General features: G+C 45.2%; 1 protein-coding gene across 18 annotated transcripts; it reads right to left on the reverse strand.

Annotated features, from left to right (window-relative positions):
- Positions 1-340: 340 nt before the first annotated feature.
- Positions 341-22,752, reverse strand: SETD4 (SET domain containing 4). 18 transcript variants are annotated; one of them, XR_013530615.1, is made up of 14 exons: positions 22,712-22,752; positions 22,279-22,413; positions 21,274-21,388; positions 19,072-19,167; positions 15,981-16,018; positions 12,944-13,032; positions 10,729-11,158; positions 8,928-9,102; positions 6,937-7,018; positions 3,962-6,087; positions 3,569-3,692; positions 1,903-2,067; positions 1,490-1,778; positions 341-703 (listed from the first exon to the last, which is right to left on the reverse strand). XR_013530615.1 is itself a non-coding variant. In XM_035282855.3 (13 exons), the coding sequence occupies exons 3-12, from the start codon at positions 21,344-21,346 to the stop codon at positions 1,933-1,935; spliced, it is 1,323 nt and encodes a 440-aa protein (XP_035138746.1). In that variant the 5' UTR covers positions 21,347-21,388; positions 22,279-22,410; positions 22,712-22,752; the 3' UTR covers positions 341-1,778; positions 1,903-1,932. The 18 variants fall into 18 exon arrangements, 12 of the variants coding, with proteins under 12 accessions (XP_035138746.1, XP_078214755.1, XP_035138747.1 ...); XR_013530614.1 differs by having other exon boundaries at positions 341-1,778; XR_004737587.3 differs by having other exon boundaries at positions 6,007-6,087; positions 21,274-21,479; positions 22,279-22,752.
- Between the last annotated feature and the right edge of the window lie 2,900 nt (positions 22,753-25,652).

Consider the following 25,652-nt stretch of genomic DNA (forward strand, 5'->3'; position numbering starts at 1 on the left):
ATAGGGTCTCACTCAGTTGTTATCCAGGCCGGAGTGCAGTGGTGTGATCCTGGCTCACTGCAACCTCAAATTCCTGGGCTCAAGCCATCCTCCTGTCTCACCCTTCCAAGTAGCTCAGCTACAGGCACAGGCACTGGCCGCCCCACACAGCTGATTTTTTCAATTGTTTTGTAGGAATGGGGGCAGGGTGCTCATTATGTCACCCAAGCTGATCTTGAACTCCTGGGCTCAAGAGATCCTCCCACCTCAGCCTCCCCTAAAGTGATGACAGGTGTGAGCACCGCACCCACCCACTGTGCATTTGTTCTAATCACTGGACAACGAAAGCACTGTGACCACGGAGGGTCTGCAAGGTTTTTAATGTTCAAGGGGGTGGCCATCTTGAAAGGGGTAAAGAAATTAACATATTTAGGTCCACTAATAGGGAATAGAAGAAATTCCAGCACAGCACAGGGGTCAGGAGACTACAGCCCGCACCTGTCGTTGGACAGCTTCCCGGAGCCAGCCTTGCGGTGCCCGCACCTGTCGCTGGACAGCTTCCCGGAGCCAGCCTTGCAGTGGCTGCCATGCCGCCGACGGCTGCTCCGCAGAATCGCTGGGACCAAGACGGTGGTCCAGGGAGCTTCAAATGGCCACTACGCGGCCCTCTACAGAAGAGTCTGCCAGTCTCCATAGAGCACAGTGTGAAACACACTGCATGACACTGAACAGTGAAGAAAATAAGGAGTGTACTGCGACTACTAAATAATAAACTACATACGAACAGGGAAAGACGTTCCAGAAATCCTGAGAACGTCTTACTTTAAACTGCCTGCCTTCTGAGGCCAGCAGGCCCCTGTCCCTGGGTTTTGCTGGGCTCCAGTGAGAAAGGAATTTGAGTTCTTGGGAAGAACGGACCCCTGGGAGAGCAAACAGGACTCTGGGCAACAGTGTCTAAGCAGTGACCCCGGCACAGGCCCGAACAGAACAAGCAGCCCCTCAGTTACGGGGGTGGCACCCTCAGAAGTCCCCCGAGAGCTGTGCAGGAAGCGTCCCCTCCTCCCCACCCTGGATCTGAGCAGGATCAAAACTCAAAGAATAAGAACAGAGACCAAACCACCACCATGGTCTGCCGTCAGCTGATGTACACTGAAGCCCAGAATCAAGCAGACAGGCCCACCAAGGCCCAGCTGGGAGGGCGGCCAGCCCCCTGGTGGAACAAAGCTGCTGGCTGAGCTGGCCGTTCTTCCCAAGTTAATAATTAGACAAGCCCCGCCTTGGGCATGTGAAAGGCCAGGAGCATGTCTGCGGGGAAACTCCCTCCTCCTGGAATCCCTGCATCCCCTTGGAGAACACCTACCAGTGTGTCCACACAGGGAAAGGCTGGCAGCTGGGCCACCTTGTCAGGGACCCAGAACTGCCTCCCATTCCCCCATCCACACCGCCCAAAGCCACCCCCCGCCAACCTGCCCCTTAACCCAGTGGTATCGGAGCATCTTAAAAGCACGACCTGCTTGACTCTGATGGCTGCTGTGTCAGATAAGAAGCAGGCCCCGAGGTGACAGACCACACACACGGAGTGCGGCTGGCTCCTGGCTCCCTCGCAGTCCGCCCCTCTCCTCACAGCTCAGCACTTTCTTCTGAAAAGCATTAGAAGTGCCATGCAGAAAGCTGGTCCACAGCTGGTTCACTCACAGCCCCACAATCCCAGAGCTGTGCTGCCCCTGCAGACTCCTGCATGTCCTGGGGGTGGACACCACCCCAGCCCATGATGGCTCTCTTCATATTAACTTCTGTTTCTGTGGAAAAGCAAGAGAAAAAAGGACTAAGTTCCTAACTGTTGAGTAGAAGCAACTCTTCGATTCTAAACTATGGAAATTTAGTCCATCAGACCTTAGTCTAAAATGTACAAGTCACACCCACCAGAGGAGGTGACTTCACGCTTCGGTGAAGTCAGGTCAAAGCTATTTGCAAACTATGCAGGGTCTTGGCAGATGTCCTGAGAATCTTTAACTCTTCCGTCCACAGGGATTCCACCAAAGTGAGCTGGTTTATCAGAGCCTCTTTTTCATCCTTCGTACGAGACACCTGAAAGTTTTTATATTTTTATTGAGGTAAAACATGGATATATCACAGAATATACCTTTTAACTGTTTCAAGCGTACAGCTCAGCAGCAGGAAGTACATCTGATCGTTACAGAACCCTCGCCGCTCTCCAGCTCCAGAACTTTTCCTATCACCCCTAACAGAAACTCTACAACCATCATCAATAACCCCATTCCGCTCTTTGAACTTGAACTGTCTCTGTGAACTTGCCCGTTCTAGGAACCTCAGATAAGTGGAATCATACAGTATTGGTCCTTTTGTGTCTGGTTTATTTCATTTAGCACAATGTTTTCAAGGTTCATTAAAATCATGCTTTAAATCCCAGGCATGTGTTCATACAAATGAGCTGATTTCTCATTTAACTAAAACATTTACTAAATAAAACATCAATGAGAAAAAAATGCTTGAAGTCATGCAGTCCTTTTTACTTTTTACCTTTTTTACTTTCTACCTTTGAATAAACGGTATAGGCAAAGACATGGAATCAACCTAAGTATTCATCAACAGACGAATAAAGAAAACGCGGCATATATAGCCAGCGAAGTACATTCAGCCTCAGAAAAGCAGGAAATTTTGTCATTTGTGACAACATGGATGAACCCGGAGGACATGTTGTCACACAGCAATAAGCCAGCACAAAAAGACAAATACTCCATGATCTCACTGTATGTGGAATCTAAAATTGTCAAAACTCATAGAAGCAGAGAGCAAAACTGTGGTCACCAAGGCTGAGGAGTTGGAGGGGAAGTAGGGAGATGTTGATCAAAAACACAAAATTTCAGCTGGACCAGAGGATCTATTGTACATCATGGTAACTACAGTAGAAACATATATTATGTACCTGAAAATGGCTAAGAGTAGATTTTAAGTGTTCTCACCACAAAAAAATAAGTATATGTGATCATGATATAGTAAATAGTTTGATTAGCCATCCACAATGTATACAAATATATACAATTTTTACTGAACAATTAAAAATAAAGAGGCCGGGTGCCGTGGCTCATGCCTGTAATCCTAACACTTTGGGAGGCTGAGGCGGGCAAATCACCTGAGGTCAGGAGTTTGAGACTAGCCTGGCCAACATGGTGAAACCCTGTCTCTACTAAAAATATAAAAATGACCCAGATGTGGTGGCAGGTGCCTGTAATCCCAGCTACTCAGAAAGCTGAGGCAGGAGAATCACTTAAACCCAGGAGGCAGAGGTTGCAGTGAGCCAAGATCATACCATTACACTCCAGCCTGGGAGACAGAACAAGACTCTGTCTCAAAGAAAAAGGAAAAAGAAAGAAAGAAAGAAAAAAGTTTGAGAGAAAAAGCATACGTCCAATGTTAACAGTCAAAAATAGAGATTACATCAACATTTATTTATTGAAGGCACTGAGCAATCCTCTTATCAAATGCACTATCCCCAGTAACATGTACAAAACAAGAAACTGCTTCATCAAGACATTTCTTTAAGGATGTAAATATTCTAGAAACATACCTTTTGAAGCATAGCAGTGGTCTCTTCTATGAAATAACAGCATATTTTCTGGGCTATATCCAAACTTGTCTTCTCATTCGTATCTGAAATTACTTCCCCAAGAAGTACTTTTCTCCAGCATGTACTAGAACCAAAATGTTCCATGACACAATTTTAGCAGACTCTCAAAAAATACTTTTAAATTTCAGTGCAACAAATAAACTCCTTCTATTTCTCCAGAAGCATAAATACAACTCATTCCATAAGCAGATTCCACAAGGACCCATGTCACTTGCAGTCCCTGTGTGGAAGCCAACCAGGTAGTAAGAAAGGAGGAGGAGGAGCTGAGAATAAAAAGCACGGGGGTTGGGTGCTTTTTGCAGGCAAGAAGGGAATGTCATCATCATCACAAACCTGTGTCTGACACATGAGTGAATGAAGTCCTGTCCCTGGCTATGGGAACGAAGCAAGAGACAGAACAGGAAGGGAGTCCACAGCCAAGAGCAGAGGCCTAGGGAGCAAAGGTGGGAGTTTTCCTTCTCTTCAAGTCTGTCCAAAACAGTAGCAAACTGGACACAATTCACAAAGCAAAATGTTCTGCATCTGGAAGGACGAATCTACGGCCAAGCCCTCTCTCCATGCAGGTCATTCCAATGCTCTACGACAAAGGCTCCAGGAAATGGGGCTCAGCTGGCAGGCAGGACCCACTCTGGTGGGTCTGTTGTGGCAGGTGCGAGGGAGCCACAGCAGGATGTGGAGCAGAGATGGCAGCAGCAGATCTAGACACTAGGAATAAGAACTATTGGGAGAAAGAGGATGGAGGGCCAGATTCTGAACACTGAGAATCTGGAAGTAGAAGTGGCTTCAACGGGAAGGAACAATGGCTGCTGGGGAAGTAAACAGGAGCCCATTAGAATTGAGAACAGCTGGCAAGACACAGACCGGAATAGACTCAGAAGTCTTCAGTTTTAGAGAGCACAGGTGAAAGCTCAGGAAATCGATGTGTTCTCAGGAAAGAAAAAAGGAAATTACTGAGTGTCAGGCACAGTGCTTGTGAACAACCATTATCTAATTTACCTCCACAATTACCCAGCAAAAAAAGCACAATTATCCCCACATTAGACTCAAAGAAATAGAATCGGGAAAGTTGGAGAACTCACCCTAAGTGACAGAGCCAGTGAGAGACAGAAATATGTATCAGGCAGAGCCTCAAACATGCTTTTTCTGCCACCGCACTCAGTAAGCGGTAACTCAAATACCTCAAACGGAAGAAAGGAGGCCTAAGGAAGACCTCCGGGAAACAAGCAGTTGTTGTATTTAATTTTAGGCTGAAGGGTCTGAAAAGGACTCATACCTTGTTGCCAGAAGTATTTAAAGATGCTTACATGAGTACACACAAAATCAAAGGTGAGATGAATAATGGTGGAAAACAAGACACAGGGAGATGAGAGGAAAAAAGCCAGGACGCAGCAGGAACGGGTCAGTGAGAAACCACACGCCTTCACACTCGGTACGTCCGGATGGACTTCAGATTTGCCTCTCGGTTTTCCAGTGAACAATAAAAAGAAGGAAACATCAGTTAAAGAAATCATAGGATCGGTAAGATAAAAACACTCCATTCGCTAAGAATAAAAACAAAAGCTGTGGTGTTGAGATGAGGGAGAAATTTTCCTCCAAAAGTTCCTAGAGAAAAAGAAGGAAGCAACATCATCTCATCCAGAAGAAGGGCAGGCATCACTGCAGGGGCACCGACTGCTCCAGGCACTGCGCTAAGGGCTGCTTCTGGGCCTCATCTCAGCCGGTCGTCCCAAACGCTCAAGGGCAGGCTGCACCATGTTCAAGTTCTCCCCATATACCTAGCAGCAGAAGCCTGCAAGCGGCTCTCCCTGCCAGGGACTCTGGCTGAAGCTGCCCCTGCCCTGGGTCCCGCACAGCTGGATGTGCCGGCAGGTGGCTGCAGGGCGCAGGACTGACAACCGGGCAGGAACATGAGGGACCCTGGCCAGGATGCATGCCCACACTGGGGGCTCCCCGACCCACCTCCCCCATGGAAAAGTCCAGGCCCCTCCTTCAGCGGGGCTTTGGGATCTGCCTCAGGGCCGGACTGTCGTTAGGTGCTCTTGCTCCTGGGAAGCTCTTGCTCCTAACTACTCTGAGACTTTCCTCTGAACACTGCCAAAGCCCACACTTTTTAAAGGATTTCAGGTCACCAGGAGGGAAATATGAGTAGAAACCGAAAAATTCTCAGAACCATGTACTCTGATTGATTCTAAACGAGAATTCCAAAATGGTTAAAACTTAGAAATGGAACACTCACTACATGGGCAAGTTACATAACAAAAAAGCCACTCCGCTGCATGGCAGTCCTTTTTCCTCCCTGGATATCTGAATGCCCGCCAAAAACAAACCAGCTTCCAAAGTTGTATCTAGACTGGTGCTACAGCTGAAGACCAACTTACAATTTTTCAGCTTCCAGACTTAACAGCTTAAGGGCTGTGAGTAACCTCCAAGACGGTCCATCCCATCCGAATGTCAAATTTCTGAAGTAGGAAAACAAATGACAAATCTGTCATTTCAGTGTTTCATGACCTCACAGCAACTGGGTGAAGAGCTAAACACCTTTTTAAAGGGGTTGCTGAATGTCATGTAACTTGCAATCTTGGTCAAAGGACAAGAGAAAATCAGTCTGCAAATACTTAAGAAGAAAGCTTAAGTAACAGAAAATTCTCTACATTTCTCTTGAAGAGTAAACGGCTCTTTTCCAGTAATTACAGTAAGAAGCTTGAACGTGGATGAGGGGCCTCAGGCAGGGCACATGCGCAGGAGTTCCCAGTGAGAGAAACACTGAAGAACTGGAAGTACTCTGGCATCACAGATGGCAGCCACCACCGCCAGGCTGCGCTCATACCATGGCTGGGTCTTTTAAAACTTAATTTCATTCAGAAAAGAAAATCCAAAAGGGAGAGCCTTGAACCGTTTAACCCCCTTGGCATGGAATCACCCAGCTACCCACCTACTCCAAGAGCCTACATCATGTTGCTAGGTGCCTGGGCTCTCCTGAGGGCCAGCCTGGCCTTCCCACATGACCAAGCATAGACAGACTCACCCTCGGCCGCCCATCAACACATCCAAGTTCTCTTTTGGTACCACAATTTACTATTTCCAGCTTGTACCTTATGTCCCTAAATAAGTTTCTTTCAAGTGTCTTACACTCCTTATGTCCTCTACAACATCAAGCACAGTTTTACTACATATAGTAAGTGCTCAATACCTACTCATCAGCTGATACAGGGTCAGGAGGTGTCTCACCCCTACGGAAACCATAACCCCAAATTTTCCATAAAAATTTCCTAAAGGAATAATTTTAAGAGGGAAAGAGAAACACTTACTCTATATAGCCATGATCCTTTAAGATGGAAATCTTTTTGTCCATCTGTTTATCCGTTGATGGAAGATATTTAACAAGTATTTCTAAATTTAAAAAAGAAAAAAACAGACTGAGAATTAGGACGTAAATTTGGACAAAAGTATGTCTCCCTTCCCTTCACTTCAATTCACTTCCTTTCCCCCTAGTAATCCAGACATGCATAAACAGTTCAACCTAATTCACACAGAAGTCCACTCTTCAAGTCCAATTCAGTCGTATCAGTACTGAGTCCCTGAAAAGCTGTAAGAATTCCGAGGCCAGAGGACTAAGCACACAAAACCTCAGCTCGTGCTCCCGCTAAGTAAATCCACCAGAAACAATCAGGTCAGAGGACATCAGCATGACTGTTGGAAAATTACAACCAGCAAAAGTAGAGGCCCTGCAACACAGGAGGAAAGCTTTACAATATCGAGCTTTTTCAGAACCAGAATCACGCAGTCTGGACGTCAGCGACTGACACGACAGAAAGCTTAAGGTAAATATGCACAAATGAAGCTATCTGGAGAAACAGGGCACTGAGGGATTTTTCTATTTTATTTTTAAAAATGTAAAAATAACAAATATAATCTTTGCTCAAATTAATTTGTTCAACAAATGAATATTCCATGGACACCAATATTAAATGTATCAGGACTTTGAAAACACGAGGCCAATCTCAAAGCTGGTTTTCTAGCAGCAAGACCCCGTTTTTGTTTTTCTATTTTTTTTTTAAGAAATCACATTATTATTCTGCCTATGAGATGCAGTGGTATCTGCCTGACTTGGGATCAGTTTCTATTTCCAATCAAACCTATATTAAAAATGCTCCAAATTATATATATAATAAATCCCTTGCCGTTTTTTCATGGCCTCGAAAACTGCTTCGTTACTGTTTCAGAAAGGGGGAAAAAATCAGTCTTCTATGTCCTTTTTAACACTATTATTTGGAATTTTCACACCATCAGTTTAATGGTTAACTTACTATTTCAAAATAATAAAACTGGGCCAACCACTGCGGCTCCTGCCTGTAACACCAACACTTTGGGAGGCCAAAGCAGGAGGACTTCTTGAGCCCAGGAGTTCAAGACCAGCTTCGGCAACATAACAAGACATTGTCTCTCTCATGAAAAAACAAAAATTAAAAATAATAATAATAAAACCAGGCTAGGCGCAGTGGCTCACTCATATAATCCCAGCATTTTGGGAGACTAAGGCAGGTAGATCACTTGAGGCCAGGAGTTCAAGACTAGCCTGGCCAACAAGGTGAAACCTCATCTCTACTAAAAATTCAAAAACTAGCCAGGCATGGTGGTATGTAATCCCAGCTACTCAGGAGGCTAAGGCACAAGAATCGCCTGAAGCTGGGAGGCGAAGGTTGCGGTGAACCAAGATCATGCCACTGTACTCCAGCCTGGGCAACAGAGTGAGACTCTGACTCAAAAATAATAAAAGCAATGATGCTGACTAGTTAAGAGATCACAAAAGAACATACATGAAATCAAATCTCGTCACGGCATCAACCTCCAGAAACAAGGGCTACATAACAGAGCTACCTCTGTGATTAGCACAGTGTCTTACCCACAGTAGGTGCTTAATAAATATTGTTTATTTACTGCTCCCTAATCCTGTTCTGTCTTTAGTGACAGTGACAGTGTTTCCGTACAAACATTTCCATCCTTTAATATTGTATTTCGTTCCTCAGCAGTTTTCCTTTTCTTCCATTCTATCTTCTGACCCAATGCAGTGAAAACTTCTCAATTCTTCTTATCCTAAATATCAATCACAGCTGTGTTGTTTTTACTTCAACAATGAAACTACAGTCAGTAAGAGTGAGGCTAGGCCTACCTAGAGGAAAATGAGTGATGTCTATGTCAGTCCTAAGGTTTTGATATTTTTATGAAAACTGAAAATAAACACATCTCCAAATGGGGGGAAAAATACAGTGTTAACATCAAAAACAAAGTTGATTCCAACCTCTTGAGACATAAACGCAAGCATGGGGATTATGTCCAGAAACAAATCCATATTCCAGAAACAGCCGGTGATTATCGTGAGGGCCGTAACAGATGAACACCTCTTCATGTTTCCTCCAACGTGAAGTCGTTCTAATTTCGTAACAGTGAGTTTCTTCATTAAATGCTGCTTTTACCTACAGAGAAAAACTGTTAAAGGTTTTTCTAAAGTAAGGTGTGAAACTACAAAGCAGATTAAGTTATTGTATAACATTAATGTGAGTCAGGTGCAGTTTTCAAACACTCATCAAGAAATGTAACTCCCCCTAGGGAAGATGCCACTTCAATTTCACCCACCCCGACTTCACCCCACTGGTGAGGGAGGGAGTCCCACCCGAGAATGGCCACACCCAACGCCCGACACAGCACAGATGAGACTGCCAGCAGTTTACTGGCCACATCCACTCAGACCCACGGAAAGAGGACATGGTGGTGCCAGTACACTTGATCTGTGAAAAGCTACAGAGTAAACAGGTTCGGCTTTGCCAGCCCTATGTAGTCTCTGTCAAAGTTGTTGTATTTTTACATCCTTTAAAACTGTAAAAACCACTCTTGGCTCAGGGCTCTCGGGCCACATGTCCACAGTCTGTAGTCTGTGATGTTCTCTTATTAGAGTAGACTATCAAATCATTGGTTTGGCATATAAATGTACAAAAACCCTATTAAAAATAAAGTCACTGCGCTGGGGATTACAGACTCCCCATGTCTAGCATCCTATTGCTCTACACACCCTTGATATTATTTCATCAACATCAACCACAGAAACACTCATCTAATCCCAGCCTCCTTTGCTCTGATTGTTAGAGACACTTCTTTCTACAAAAGTAACAAGCAGACAGGCCCAGGGCTTGTTCCTGGGCTAAGAAAGCAGAGCAGGAACCTCCCTAAGCTCCGCTCTCACATGGAGAGCACATGAGCTGGCACCTGGGCTAACAAGGCCATCACTGCCCTTCTCACAGTGGAACGTCACACGTGAAGGCAACAGCCAGGACACGGATCCCTGACAGGTCCCTCCACAGCACACCCCAAATGGGTTACAGGTGAACTGACTGACGGACTCTCCTCTGCTCTCCAAGCCAGGCCCCTTCCCCTGCATGCCCTGCAAATACATTCATTTCCTAAAAGAGCCACCCAGGAAAAAGGCGGGGGAGGAAGTGATCAGTGACCACCTCCCAAATCGGGTTTCTTTCATTATTTCCCAGAACCCTTTCCTAACAAATAGCCATCCATTCAATAAACATTTACTCAACACCTGCTACGTGCCAGGCCCTGCCATAAGCACTGGGGTAACAAAGAGGAACAAAGATTTCCCACTCTCAAAGATTTCAGAGTCAGTGGGAAAAAGAACAAGTCAGTCAGCAATCAAATCAAAGACAAATGCTGTGACAGCTATGCCACCAAGTTTAAAAGGGACGAGGCAGGAAAGCAAGCTGGGCTTCAGTCTCAGTCTGGAAGGAGGAACGAGGGAGAAGAAAGAAGGAATTTCCCACAGACTGCTGGGAAAGACCAGACAGGGGCGCTGCCCGAGGCTCTGAAGGCCTGAAGAGCAGAGTGGAGAAATGGGCAGGGAAAGCACTGCAGGAAAGACAGTGGGGTCTGGAAGAACGACTAGAGCACTCCTGATGACAGGCCAACCCAGCCCAGTCACCTGAAGCTGCCACCGCCTCTTCCTGTGGTGTCACCCATCATCTGCAGTCACAGGTTCCAGGCAGTGGAAGCCTTCCTATCCAAATAGAACAACTGCTCCCTTGTCAGCTTCTCACCTGGACATGTGGGCTATGATTCAGCAGGTCCAGGTACGGAGCGAGTGCACAGGTGTCCGGCTCTGCAGAAAGGCATTCCCACTGCCTGGGCCTCAGGTACACAGCTCTGGTGTTGACAGTGCACCAAGCCCACAGCAGGGCACTGTAGCTGAAGATGCTGTCAACAGCCTCTGCAAACAGAGGCTGCAGAGAAGAGAAAAAGTCTCTGGAGGAAGCAAAGAACTCCTGCACATGGGCTCTCTGCTCTTCAGCCTTTGCTTTTAAAGATATGGGAAGAAGGTTCACCACTTCCGGCTCCAAACAAACAGGGCAAGTATAGGCCTTGGGTAAAATCTCCAGGTAAGGCTTCCAAAGAGATCGGTCCCCAGCATGCTTTTCTGAAACTAAAAAGGTGCACAGAGCCAGCAGAGGAGATGGAGGAGGCTTCCACCTTTGAAAATCAAAAGCCGGTTTAAAGGAGTTACTTTGATTCAAAATACGAAATAAGCTAAGTAGTTGGTTTTGCTGCCAAAGGGAATGTGTTCAAACTGTCAACACACTCAGTTTACTTAATAGACTCAAGAGTTCCTTCCTTCCTTAAGGCTCTTCCTCTCTGGGGGAGCACAGCCCCAGTGCTAGCACTCTGAAAGAGCCATATTTACCCATCAGAAAAACTGACTCACTAAGCCAAGTTCCAGGTTTGTTGCAAGAAATTCCCCTTTACAAAAAAACCTCTTTGCTTCCAACTTGGGTCTCCAGTTGTAAAGCTTCTGGCCTAAGTCCATTGGTCTCACCTGAATAAAGATATAGAACGATGGGAAGAACTGAGACCTGTACCTCTGTACACAGAGCTAATTTAAATTCTTTGAAATTAAATAATATTTAAATTTCAGTCCCTCAGTGATATAAGCCATGTTTTAAGTGTGCAACAGCCATTCGGAGCTAGCGGCTACCATACTGGGCAATGCAGAAAAAACATCTCTGTCACTGCTGAAAGTTCTATTGGACGGCACTAAGCTAGACCAAACCTGAATATGCTCATATACACTCGCTGCAGTTCTAAAGCTTTTATTCCAAAGTTTACCTGCTCTAATACAAGTTATATATCACAGTATTTTTGTTTTGCATAATGCCAATAAAAAGATCTCATATTGCCTAAATGTATTCAGAAAACATCTTCATCAATCTTTCAATGTCCAGATTCCTATACTGTCACACATTCTACTCAAAATTTCAGAATGATTCAGAAAGTGTTAATAATGACAGCGTCCTTGCCTGACACAGGCCTAAAGACCTATTCACCTTCTTGCAAAAACATGCCAGGCAGAAAAGAACTTACCTAAGGGTTAAGAAACAGTAGAGGCCAGGCACAGTGGCTCTTAGCCTATATCTCAGCACTTTGTGAGGCTAAGGCGGGCAGATCACTTGGGGCCAGGAGTTTGAGACCAGCCTGGTCAACAGGGTGAAATCTTGTCTCTACTAAAAATGCAAAAATTAGGTTTGGTGGAGCATGCCTGTAATCACAGCTACTCAGGAGGCTGAGGCATGAGAATTACTTGAACCTGGGAGGTGGAAGTTGCAGGGAGCCAAGATCACACCACTGCACTCCAGTCCGGGTGACAGGGAAAGACCCTGTCTCAAAAAAAAAAAAAAAGAAAGAAAGAAATAGTATCCTCTTTCAACCCTCATAATTTAGAAATCCCTTCCACTGAGGGTCTCTCTCACTCTGTCCTCAAAATGCCCCAAACAAAGGCCCAGCAGAACCAGAAGACAACTCCCACAGCAGCCTCCTCTCTTCTATACCTAAATAAAACCAATTCTTTCATCATGTCATCAGAGTTAAAGGAAAACTGAAGAAGAGTAAGGGTAGAAATAAGAGAGGGTAACTTAAATTTGTCAAGAGCTACTATGATGGAAGAAAACAGGCTACTGAGAGCCGAGGCACTCAGCTGTGACTTCCATATGTTATACCATTTAATCTTTATTTCTTAGTGTGTGATGGATCAGGATTTATACCCACACCCCAGGAAGTCTACTGAAAACCTTAAAACTATGGTTTACAGTGAATTAAGAAGAAACTTTCTAGAACAGCATAAACTTCTCAAATCATTTCAGGTATTTATCAGCTCTACAAGGGACTGGGTCCTAATGAATTCCATTTCAAATGACCTATTTGCCAGTGACAGGCTTTAAGGAGAAGCACTCACAGCAGGTAAGCATGCATGTGATCACTTACTTAGCAATGTACGCCCCTAAGTAGCTTTGAATCACCGTGTCCGTGGTGAGCAGGCAACTCTCCGGCAGTGAAATAATCATCTGTCCCTCCTGGTCAAAAGGAAAGTAAAGTTGAGGACGCCTGTGCTTTGGGAAGGACCCATGAGTATGAGTCTTATCAAGTCTTTGATCCCACATCACCTACCAAGAACCCACTCTAACTCAACCAAAAGCCACCAATGAGCCCACCAATGGAGTAGCTCCCAACTCCGAAGTCAGCAGATGCACACGAGGCTGCTCCAATGCCAGGTCCCACAACCCCAACAAACAGTCTAGGTTCACTATGTGACTGACGCCCACAAGCAGTCAACCCCTCATCAGACAGAGTGGTGGAAACATTTTAACAATTCAAATTATACTGTTTCTTCACTTTCTTATGCCAGGAAATAGTGCTACCAACAGGAAACAGACAGAAACTACCCCCAAAAAATTGTATCCAGTGAAATCCAAGTGGCCAGGCGATGATCTGCTCTCTACATAACCCATGCCTATCGGCCTGCCCAACATAATAAGGATCGAATTCTACCACTTGAAAAGGTATCATTTTCAGTGTCTCCTGAGATAGAACCATAGAAAGAACAATTAGATGTAAAGTAATAGAAAACAGTTTAAATAAAACATAGCACTAAAAAGCTAGATATAAGATTGTCCTTTAATTTTAACTGGCATCTAAGTTGGTTAAAAATCTCAGCCAAGGCCAAGCACAGTGGCTCATGCCTGTAATCCCAGCACTTTGGGAGGCCAAGGCGGGTGGATCATCTGAGGTCAGGAGTTCAAGACCAGCCTGGCCAACATGGTAAAACCCCATCTCTACTAAAACCACAAAAATTAGCTGGGTGTGGCAGTGGGTGCCTGTAATCCCAGCTACTCGGGAGGCTGAGGCAGGAAAATCGCTTGAACCCAGGAGGCGGAGGTTGCAGTGGGCTGAGATCGCGCCACTGCACTCTAGCCTGGGCAACAGAGCAAGGCTCAGTCTCAAAACAAAAAAAAATCTCAGCCAAAAAATCTTCTGGGATCAATTTCTGGTTTCCTCATCTGTAAAGCAAGACTAAGCTGGATGATCACTATGGTTACTTCCCATTCCAACACCCTATGATCTTCTGGTTTGAAAATACTCAGGTAAACCTCTTTATCATCAAAATGCGAACTGCACACTTCACTGTGCATTTCACTATATGTAAAATATGCCTCAATTTTCAAAAAGTTTTGACAAAACAACTGCATTTGAATGTACATGTGAAACAACTGTTTCATGATCTAAACAAAAACTACCTACAGTTACTGCTGCACGACATTTCTATCCCCAAACTCTGCTACGGAATGAAGTCAATTACACCTTCCTCCAAAAATAAAAATACTGCACAACAATATGAACGTACTTAATACTAGCGAACTTCGAGACGGCTACGACGGTTTTATGTTACACATATTTTACCACAATTAAAATGTTTAAATGATGAAAACATTAACACGGCCTAACAGAATCACAACATTAAAAGTTACCATTCTTTAGACATTTTGTGTTTGTGATTTTTCACCTGTTTAGGAAACATAACCCAAATTCCCTTGCTGACTGTGCTTGTAGTTTTAAAAAATTATACTTTCTTTTAATATTTTTAAAACTTATATTTTTAACACAACATTTTCAACAATTAAAATTATTTTTGGGCCAGGCACAGTGGCTCACGCTTGTAATCCCGAGGTGAGCGGATCACATGAGGTCAGGAGTTCAAAACCAGCCTAGCCAAGGCAGTGACACCCTGTCTCTACTAAAAATACAAAAAAATTAGCTGGGCATGATGGTGCATGCCTGTAATTTCAGCTACTCAGGAATCTGAGGCAAGAGAATCACTTGAACCCGGGAGACGGAGTTGCAGGGAGCCGAGATCACGCCACTGCATTCCAGCCTGAGTGACACAGCAAGACTCTACGTCTCAAAAAAACAAATTACTTTTTATCTACTTAAAAAAAAAAACGGACACCATTCCTTAGGCTAAACATATGTACACAACTGAGCGAACATTTTAAATAAAGAATTAAAAATAAGATAATTTTTAAATAAAAGAAAAAATTAATTTCTAGCTTTACATAAAATTGTGTATTACAGATCCTTTAAAATAGCATTGGAAGAATGAAAAGAAACCTTGAGATCCTCATTGACTTCCTCATTTTGTAGGTGAGAAAACAGAAGCCGAAAGGATGAGAGGTCTCACGCTAGGGCCCCCAGGCAGCTGAAGGTAAGCAGCTGAAGGCAGGCGGCTGAAAGCAGGCAGCTGAAGGCAACTGGGGCCCAAGCCTGAGGCCTCGCCCTCCCCAACTCTGGCTTCTATCTGCTGCACCATGGGTGCCTCACAGACAGCAGCAGCTCTCTTAGCACACTGAAAACATGATCTGACATGTAACGTGTGTTGTGGCAGGGACTGCTAGCTGCCTATCCCAACATGCCTTCTCTCCCCCTCCTCACTAACAGAATCCTACTTAAGAGGGCACACAGCTGGGGAAAGGCCAGCACATCTCTCCTCCCTTGTACGTGGCTAGGGCTTCGTACCTGATCGATATCCAAGGACATAGGGAAGGGAGTTTCCTTAAAGGGAGGAAACCTGCCCTTCCTCACCCCCTTGCTCTCTTCTGCTGCTCAGGTTCCAAGACCCACACCCTGACCTGCAGGTGCAGTTCCCTTAAGGACGTGAGAGAGCTGGAAGGAGCTGGGGCCTTTGCCGGCCAGAGGACTGTCCCACCAGCCCGGGTCAGCCTACCCCAAGCTTGTTTCTCTGGGTGAGAACAGAATAAATTTCCATGCTGCTTACGTACCTCAGCTTTGGGCTTGTCTTTTATTGCAACAAACTTAATCCTGGTTGATAGAACCATATTCAAACATATCTATTAGGTAAGTAAGAATGACTGTATGTCTGAAATAGTTTTAATCCACTTTGTTTGAACCACAAAAACAAAGCAGCAAAATCTACAAGGGGTTTCAAGGATAAAAGAAAAGTTCTCACCTGCAGGGATGTTTGGCTCATCAGCCCTCTTCCTGTACCTAGGAAACCAAAGACAGAAAAAAGAATAAATCCCACTATCCCTTTAAGGTCCTAGAGATACCATTACAGAAAAAAAAAAGTGAACCTCAAAATTACACAAGGCTGAAGCTGGATGTCTCTCAGCCTTTGATTCCCAAGGAAAACAGGGAGTCAGAATGATATTCCAGAAAACACCCTGACCTCCAGTGAGGTATAATCCTTGAAGGGCAAAGTCAGCTTCAGAGGTGAGACCTAAAGACCACCATGGACGTTATATAGATCTACTGCTGGGCCTCTTGCAGGAAGCTTTGAGCTGAACTTTCTCCCCTGGGGCCTACCAGCTAATGAGGGGCTACTCCCATTGCCCAGCCAACCTCTGAAGCTAGAGCCCCAGGCTCTTATCCCCATTGCCAGACTCAGCTCTCCGGAGTAAAGACCTTGAGACCCCTCTGATTGACCAGCTAGCCACTAAACCCCACTCAAGTCCCCACAAAGCCTGCAGACATCCTCCCCTCTCTGATCAGGTAACCCATGCGACAGGCTCTGCAGGACCTGTTGAGCTCAGCTGGGTAGGTCAGATCCAGCTGTTCCCTGTGAGCCAAGGTTCTGGCTGGAACACAGTCACCACAGTAACCTCAGCAGCTGGATTAATGCCCCACCAACTTCCAGAAGTTTCTCCCTCCATGCCTAAGCTTCTGTTCCTGGAACAGGCAGATGAACATTGAAAGGATGCTCAGATGACAGCTTTCCGGCAGGCATAGGGATTATATGACCACATGAGGCCTAGAGTAGTCATGTCTCCAATTCATCATTCTTCACCTTTCCTCTCTTAGCTGGGAGGAAAAATAATTCAGCCAAGTCAATGCAGGACTACTGAGAGCTCCTGGCTCAAGGTAGGAATTCCTGCCTCAGGTCTCCCATCAGTTTCCCAGCAAGTTGGATTTCATGAGTCCCAATTTATCTCCCCTCCCAGGAGTACACTGTCTGCTCATACAGCTGGTTCTAGTGTTAAGAGCTTATTTTACTGATTTGTGCACCCCATCGTGGAGTTAATCATCCCTGTGGACCAGAACTCCCCCTCGGATCCATTACTAACAGGAGGGTTTTCTTCTACATGGTTATCCTTCCAAAAACTTACGCGCTAGTAAGTGAAAATTTCTCTCTAAACGTATATATGAACAAAACCTGGCCTCTGGAATACATCTAGAAGACCCTTTCCCTATATTTCTATGAAAGATAGTGTTTAATACCAAAAAACACATAGTAATCTACACTAACTTTCATTTTTATATTGGATATACTAGGCAAAGTAGAAGTGGCCATTAGGAGCTCATAAGAGTAAAGCTTATTTACAAATGTCCTAAAGCCTCAAAATTTCCACTGTCATAAATCTACATGGGAGGCCCAGACCTGGCTAGCACTTTTGGTGGTGAAAGGAAACGCTGTCGGTTCCCAAGGCAGAAAAGAAGACAGTCTACAGATGGAATCCTGCATAGGAGATTCCCTGTGCCCCTCCACAAACTAAGACTAAGTCCCCAGAGTTTTGTACATTTTGACGGAAGCCCAAAAATTTTACCTATCATACACTGATTAAGAGCTAAAAAAATAGATGAAGGTTCCATACATAGAAGGTCCCTTGTCCCCCGAACTGTAAGCACTGGCTCGGATCACTGCGCTTTAGCCCCTGCGTGGCCCTGAATCTGGGGTTGGGGCCCGGGCAAGTCGTTCTCACTTTTAAAAATGGGAACTCTTTACTGCTCCAAATTATAGACAGATGGACTATTCTCAGGTATTCCATCTAAACCGTTGGCTGATTCCTGCTTGATTACTGTAAACCCATCCTTCTTGGGGCAAATAACACCTAAGACGTGGGCAGGCCTTAGACGTGGCAAGTCTACTACTGACACTACTGACTCTCCTGATCCTCTGGGGAGGAACTCCATTCAGTAACATCTAAGAGTGTGGCTTTTACTGACCATCTCTGATACACAAAAATAGTAAGTCAAGCATTATGCTAAAGGATGACCATATGGTTCATGACCATCAACTAAAAGGGGCCCTTTAGAGAATGGCTCAAATCAAGCATTTTAGTTCAAAGTCATCATGTGTAACTGACTCATGGAGAACAACTTTACACACATCGCCTCACTCAGCAAGGGACACACATGGGAAATCATTTGCCTGAGCGGGGGAATATGAGGAAGTTAATTTGCTCAAAGTTCAATTACCTAATAGGTACCTGAGTAATAATTCTAATGGCCAAGGGGAGTATTCTGTGGCATGCTTTAACTTTTCTATAAGGTGAAATGTCAACAGCCTGCCCTGTGATGTAGAACTCTGGGGCCCTCACTGCACCATTATCTCTGTGCTACAGCAGACTCCAAATCCTTTTAAAGAGCATCTTGGTCCTCCCTGTGACTATCTCCTGCCCACCTATGGGAAGAGTGGAGTGGCCATCTATGCAGACACACGCCCACAGCAAGCTGCCCAACTTCTGTGAGAGAATGTTCCAGAAGAAAATGCTTTTTGTTTGGATTTTGTTAGGTTTTTGAGACGAGATCTCACTCTATCACCCGAGCTGGAGTGCAGGGGCGTGATCATGGCTCTCTGTAGCCTCAACTTTCCAGGCTCAAGCAATCCTCCCAGCTCAGCCTCTAGAGTAGCTGGGACTACAGGGGCATAACAGCACGCCTGGCTAATTTTTGTATTTTTAGTAGAGACAGGATTTCGTCATGTTGGCCAGGCTGGTCTTAAACTCCTGAGCTCAAGTGACCCGCCTGCCTCAGCCTCCCAAAGTGCTGGATTACGGATGTGAGCCACTGCACATTGACCTAACCTCCATAATAAGTGCAACTTCCAGAAAAGAATGTCAGTCTACCTCAGCTCAGTGCTGAAGCCCACTGCTCTGCCATTAACTGGCCACACATGGGGGGCTCCTCCTCCAACCCAAGGGGAGCACAGCTGTAAACCAGCTGAGGGGAAGTACCTGCTGATGCCATCTGCAAGAGTTGCCCCTGCTGTTTACCTGGCTCTCATGCAGGAAAGGGCAGGACAGCTGAAGGATGGATCTTACCTGGAAAACGAGCAGGCACTAAGTTCGAATCCTGAAACTTCCTATCTTTCAGCCACTTCCTTAGCTCTATAAATTCAGACTTGTAGCTCTCATTCACTATCGGAGAAGGAGAGAACAAACAATGATTAAAACCACTATATAATTGGATCACCATTTTAACAGAACATGTCTGATGAACTGTACGGACAGACTTACACAATGGTAAGCACTGGCGTAAAAGGTACAATACAAATATAGTATTGGCAAGGTACAGTGGCTCACATCTGTATTCCCAGCATTTGGGAGGCCAAGGCAGGAGGATTGCTTAAGGACAGGAGTTTGAGACCAGCCTGGCCAACACAGAAAGACCCCATCTCTAAAAAAAGAAAAAAGAAAGAAAAATACAGCATTATAACTGATAGGACCACCACTATCAGTGGTGATCCGTCAACCGAAAAAACATCCTATGCAACATATGACTGTATTCATTCAACGTAATCCTAATCAAAATTCAAGCAGGCTTTTGTATAGGAATTAATAAGCTGATCCCAAAAATCATATGGAAATACAAAAAGCCTACAATAGCCACAATGTCTTTGAAAGACTGATTTTAAAACTTACTGTAAAGCTAGAGGAATCAAATTAGTGTGATATTGTCGACACAGACAAACAGGTCAGTGGAACAGGACAGAAAATAGGAAGAGACCCACACATAAATGACAACTGATTTTGGACAAGGTGCAAAGGCAATTCAGTGGAAAAGGGCAGTCTCTTTAATAAATGATTATCAAACAACTATTGATCTCCATAAGAAAAAAAAAAAAAGGCAGGGGAACTCATCCATATCCTGTACCATATCCAGCTGCATTTACATAGGACTTTCCAGATGGCTAAGCACTTTTGTACTGAACGAGATACAACATCTTCTTCAGATTGGGTTACCTTGAATTTGAAATGATAAATTTATATCCAAACACTGCTATCCTACAGGTAGCTGAAGGTCAAGACCAGAAAAAGAAACTTGGGAGTCATTCCCAGAGAAGACAGTTGAAAACAATGAGTTAGATATCTTCACATTCCCACCAGGATTTAAAAAATACAAGGGTGCCATTCAAAAGATTGCTATTAAGAAATATTGTCTTTGGGCTGGGCACAGTGGCTCACACCTGTAATCAATGCTTTGGGAGGCCAAGGCAGGAGGACCAGTTGAGCCCAGGAGTTCAAGACCAGCCTGGGCAACATAGTGAGACTCTGTGGCTAAAAAAAATCTTAGAGAACAGTAGCCTGGTGCAATGGCATGTACCTGTAATCCCAGGTACTTGGGAGGCTGAGGCAGGAGGGAGGCTAAGCCAGGAGGATTACTTGAGCCTGGGAGTTCAAGTCTGTAGAGAGCCATGATCACACCACTGCACTCCAAGGAAGATTCTCTTTGAACACTGTGTGCCTTTAAGAAAAGCTATGTGTGGGACGGGCGCGGTGGCTCACGCCTGTAATCCCAGCACTTTGGGAGGCTGAGGCGGGTGGATCACAAGGTCAAGAGATCCAGACCATCCTGGTCAACATGGTGAAACCCCGTCACTACTAAAAATACAAAAAATTAGCTGGGCATGGTGGCGCGTGCCTGTAATCCCAGCTACTCAGGAGGCCAAGGCAGGAGAATTGCCTGAACCCAGGAGGCGGAGGTTGCAGTGAGCCAAGATCGTGCCATTGCACTACAGCCTGGATAACAAGAGCGAAAATCCTTCTCAAAAAAAAAAAAAAGAAAAGAAAAGCTATGTGTTAGGCTGGGCACAGTGGCTCATGCCTGTAATCCCAGCACTTTGGGAGGCCAAGGCAGGAAGATCACCTGAGGTTAAGAGTTCAAGACCAGACTGGCCAACATGGTGAAATCCCTCTCTAGAATTTCAAATCAAATTTTTGAAATTTGAAATTTTTGAATTTTTGTTAGGATTAACAAATTTTAATCCTAACAAAAATTAGCTGGGCATGGTGGTGCATACCCGTAGTCCCAGGTACTTCGAAGGCTGAGGCAGGAGAATTACTTGAACCGGAGAAGCGGAGGTTGCACCGAGCAGGGACCACGCCACTGCACTTCAGCCTGGGCAACAGAGCAAGACTCAGGCCCCCCCACCCCACCCCCCAAAAAAAGCTATGCGTATGAGCAAACAAGCAATCACAAAAGGATTTCTTTTTTCATCACTGGCACTGAAAGAAAAACCGTACCTCCTCTTGATTCAGAAGTCCGGCAGAGTTTTCGTCTTCGGACGCGGCTTGTTCTCCCTTTTCCTTTCTGCATGCTGAAACTGTAGTTTCTTCTTTCGAAAACACAGTTCTATTTCTTAAAAAAGGATAAACTTCTGTGGAGATGCTCAATCGAAAATAAAAAACCTTTGCTTTTCCAGTTATATGATTATCACTGTTCTTTGTACCTTTAAGTAAACAAAAGTGTACTTTGGTATACTGATTCTCTCAAGTGTTTTTCTACATAAAAGGTTTATCCTGTGAGCTAAATCATGATCCCTACAGTAACAAATTCCCATTATATCAGTCCCTCTAAAAGTTTAATCTTCGGCCCTAGTAACTACAGCTTAATTTACTAAAAATTCAAAAATTAGCTGGGCGTGGTGGCGTGCTCGGGTAATCCCAGCTACTCAGGAGGCCGAGGGAGAAGAATCGCTTGAACCTAGGAGGTGAAGGTTGCAGTGAGCTGAGAACACACCACTGCACTCCAGCCTAGATAACAGAGTGAGACTCCGTCTCAACAAATAATTACATAAGTAAAAATAAAAATAAAATAAGGGCCGGTCGCGGCATATCACACCTGTAATCTCAGCACTTTGGGAGGCCAAGGAGGGCAGATCACCTGAGGTCAAGAATTCGAGACCAGCCTGGCCGAAATGGTGAAACCCCGACTCTACTAAAAATACAAAAATTAGCTGGGCATGGTGGCGCGCACCTGTAATCCCAGCTACTCTGGAGGCTGAGGCAGGAGAATCACTTGAACCCAGGAGGGAGAGGTTGCAGTGAGCCAAGATCACGCCACTGTACTCCAGCCTGGGCGACAGAGGGAGACTATGTCTCAAAAATAAATAAATAAAAATGAAAAATAAACATGAAATAAATCTACTCCTAAAACATAAGAGGGCAGAAACGAGTAAGAGACAAGAACTCCAGGCAGTGTTAAAACCGCACTTCGGCAGTTTAAGCAAGGTTCATTATTTAACTTACTGAAAGTCGGCGAGTCCAGCTCCGGAGGCAAGAGCGCCTAGTGCGGTCCAGGGCCCAGCGCTCAGTCCACAGACGGCGCCGGGAAGTTCCCCCAAGACTCCCGGGCCCTCGCGCGAGCTGTCCACCAGCAACCTGCTGAGAACCACGCGGAGACCTGTGACCGCCACATACACGGGTACCGTCCTCGGCCCCATAGTCAAACTCTAGTCTCGAGGCCGCCCTACAGTCCGACACACACCGCTCCCGCCGCCACAGGCCAGCCAGGCGGGCATTGAACCCCCGGGCCTCAGGCTCCTTATCGTTATGCGCTAAGTGAACGATTCCACACGATGAGAGGTTACTCCAGCGCACACGACAATGCCAGCAATGGAAAGTACCTGCGACCTGAAGTCAGTTCTTTTTACGCTAATGAATGAAAGACCAAGGAACGCACCAGGGCAACTCTGCTCCGGTTACCCCGGCAACTAGAGGTCCGACCCGGAAGTCCTACCAGCTCCCCTAGGCGCCGGCGACCGCCTCCAAGATGGCGGCTGCAGTGGGCGGGCCCAAGACACGTGGAAACACCGAACGGCCCCAAAGGAACGCAAGTTAAAGGTACGGGCCAGAGCCGCAGAGGGAGAGGCTGAAGGCCGTCGCAACCGCTTCGCGTCCTTAAGCAATCCAAGTCGTCAGTCTCCCGGGTCCGCCTTTTCCGCCGCGGGCTGCCGCTTCCGGCTCGCGCATGCGCAGTTTCCGCGGACTCGCCGCCGACGCCCAATCCAGGAGGGTTGGAGGTCCGCACCCGGAAACCCCCATAACCCCCACGTCTAGTCAGAGGTCGGAAAAGCCAGTGACCCGCGGCCTGGCAAGCTGAGCAGTAAAGAGACAGCCTGCGGAGTCTTCCCTTACGAAGTTAAACACCTAGGGCGCGCGGCTCTTTCCGACCCGCCCTCGGTCTTTCCCACGAGGCTGGCTTTGCCGGGTCCATTCCCTTTGATTGCCAGTCTCCGCCCTCGTTCCATCGTTTCAGTAGGGTCCCTGGACCCGCCTCACAGGAAAATTCTAAATAATACATCTAAATACCCGCTTCTTCCAAGAGCCGGAGCTCTTTCTGCCCCACCCACCCGCACTTTGATTATTGGCTACGCCTAGTGACTTGTTTCCAAAGAGTACAGTCTGGAAAGGTGTTTGGGGTACAGTGGAGAAACCGGGCAAACAGTACCTTGCCTGGTGATCAAGGATAACGCCATCAGGAAGAAGTCATACGGATTGTATGATCCTGTCCAAAACCCATAACCCTACTTCTTCCATGGAAAAAAAAAGAAAAATAGTACTCCTAAAACATGTTTTCTGTCATGATAAACAAGTACAGTCGTCCCTTGGTGTCCGTGGGGGAATGGTTCCAGGACCCTGCGCATACCAGAATTAGAATGCGCAAGTCCCTTGTATACAATGATGATGTCAACCTAAGTAACAAAAGAGACTCCCTAAAAGAAAATGATATTTGTCTGGGAGAGCATTGCAATGGGAATATGCTGCCATAGTAAATTATGTGTGTTTGAGGGGAGGTTGAGGCAAACAGATGTTTTTAAAAGGAAAATTAAGATTATATGAATTGCTTTAAATTATTCTTGGCTACGTGGATCAATAACAAGGGTAGCATCAGTCCAAAGTTGCTGGACAGAGGTCTGCAGAAGTATTTTCTGTGTAAGATTGGGCCTTTATGCAAGGTTACGGTTTTGCAGAGTCTTTTGTTGTGAGGCATAGTGCGTGAGAACCCTTCCTTCAAGGCCTTCCCCAGCTCCATTTATCAGGGTTTTGACACAAGTGACTCCATTTTGATTCTGACAACTTTCACAATGGAGTAATAGTTGCATATAACATATGCACATCCTCCCATATACTTTAAATCATCTCTAGATTCCTTATAATACCTAATACAATGTAAATGCTATGTAAATGCTTGTTATATGTATTGTTTGTAATTTTTGCTTTTATATTGTTAATTATTTTATTTCAGTTTTTCATTTTTCCTCCTTCATTGGTTAATCCCCAGATATAGAACCTGAGGATACAGAGGGCCAGCTGTAAACTCTGACAAGCTGTCACAAACCAGAGGAAACGAGAGAGATGTGACAACTAAATGCAATGTGGGACACTGAAGAGGATCCTAGAATAGAAGGAGACATTAGGAGGAAAGGTAGTGAAGTCCAAATAAAGCCTGGAACTTAGTTAATAGGACTGTGAGAATCATAGTTTCCAGTTGTGACAATTACCATAGTAGTAAGATGTTGATTTGGGGAGAAACTGGGTAAGAGATATACAGGAATTCTCTGTACTACATTTGCAACTTTTCAGTAAATCAAGCTATTCTGAAATTTAAAGTTTATTTTTTAAAAAGGGGCAGGGGGCTAGAAATCGATGTATCCAGATTTGGAATTGTGAAAAGATAAACTTTGGTACATTAAAATGTTAAAGAGCAGCTGGGCGCAGTGGCTCACGCCTGTAATCCCAACACTTTGGGAGGCTAAGGTAGGCAGATCACCTGAGGTGGGGAGTTCAAGACAAGCCTGACCAACATGGAGAAACCTCATCTCTACAAAAAATACAAAATTAGCTGGGCATGGTGGCACATGCCTGTAATCCCAGCTACTCGGGAAGCTGAGGCAGGAGAGTCGCTTGAACCCAGGAAGTGGAGGTCGCGGTGAGCTGTGATCCTACCATTGTACTCCAGCCTGGGCAACAGGAATGAAACTCTGTCTCAAAAAAAAAAAAAAAAAAATAGTTTGTTTGAGCAATCAGAAATTCATGAATCGGGCAGCTCCAAACCAAAGGGCTTAGGTCTTCTCTAAAGTGGCGCCAGTTGTTGAAGCAATGGACCTTGTTAAAAGCAGAAGAGAAGAATTTTTTTAAAGTGGCACCAGAGGCAGGCTTTTATAGAGTCGATGTGCACATAGAGCAAGGAAATTATTTGATTAGTCGAAGGTTGATCAAGTACCTTATTTGAATTACTCCTATGGGAAGTTCAGCACAATATAACTAATGCCCAGTTGACCACTTGTGATTAGCTGAGCTTAAGTTTCATTTTCTTTTAAATTCTGAGTTAGGCTTTGGTCTGCTTATGTAGGAACCCATGGTATTAGAGCTACCTCAGTCTCATGGCCCCCTATTTAATTATTTTAACAGATCCATGTTTCCATGATGTCATCAAAGATCAACACTTTCTAAGTTTCCACATTATCATCCTTAAGAAGTTGGCTATCACATTTCTGTTTGTTTCCTCGTGGTCTCAAGGTAGATGCTCCAGCTCCAGGCATCACACTCTCATACAGCCGCATTCGAGACAGGTAGAAAATTGACAGCTGACATGAAGACTTTCCTTTTATAAGGGAGAA

Source organism: Callithrix jacchus, chromosome 21, assembly GCF_049354715.1.
Source record: "Callithrix jacchus isolate 240 chromosome 21, calJac240_pri, whole genome shotgun sequence".
Taxonomy (NCBI): Eukaryota; Metazoa; Chordata; class Mammalia; order Primates; family Cebidae; genus Callithrix; species Callithrix jacchus.

Bases quoted from the DNA above. Each gene is read 5' to 3' on its own strand.
- SETD4 (XM_035282855.3), bottom strand. From the start codon at position 21,346: ATGCAGAAAGGAAAAGGGAGAACAAGCCGCGTCCGAAGACGAAAACTC. The intron at 16,019-19,071 runs GTAAGATCCATC...TTGGTTTCCTAG, and splicing joins AGTGCCTGCTCGTTTTCCAG to GTACAGGAAGAGGGCTGATG. The intron at 11,159-12,943 runs GTAAGTGATCAC...TGATTTTCAAAG, and splicing joins TTAGGGGCGTACATTGCTAA to GTGGAAGCCTCCTCCATCTC.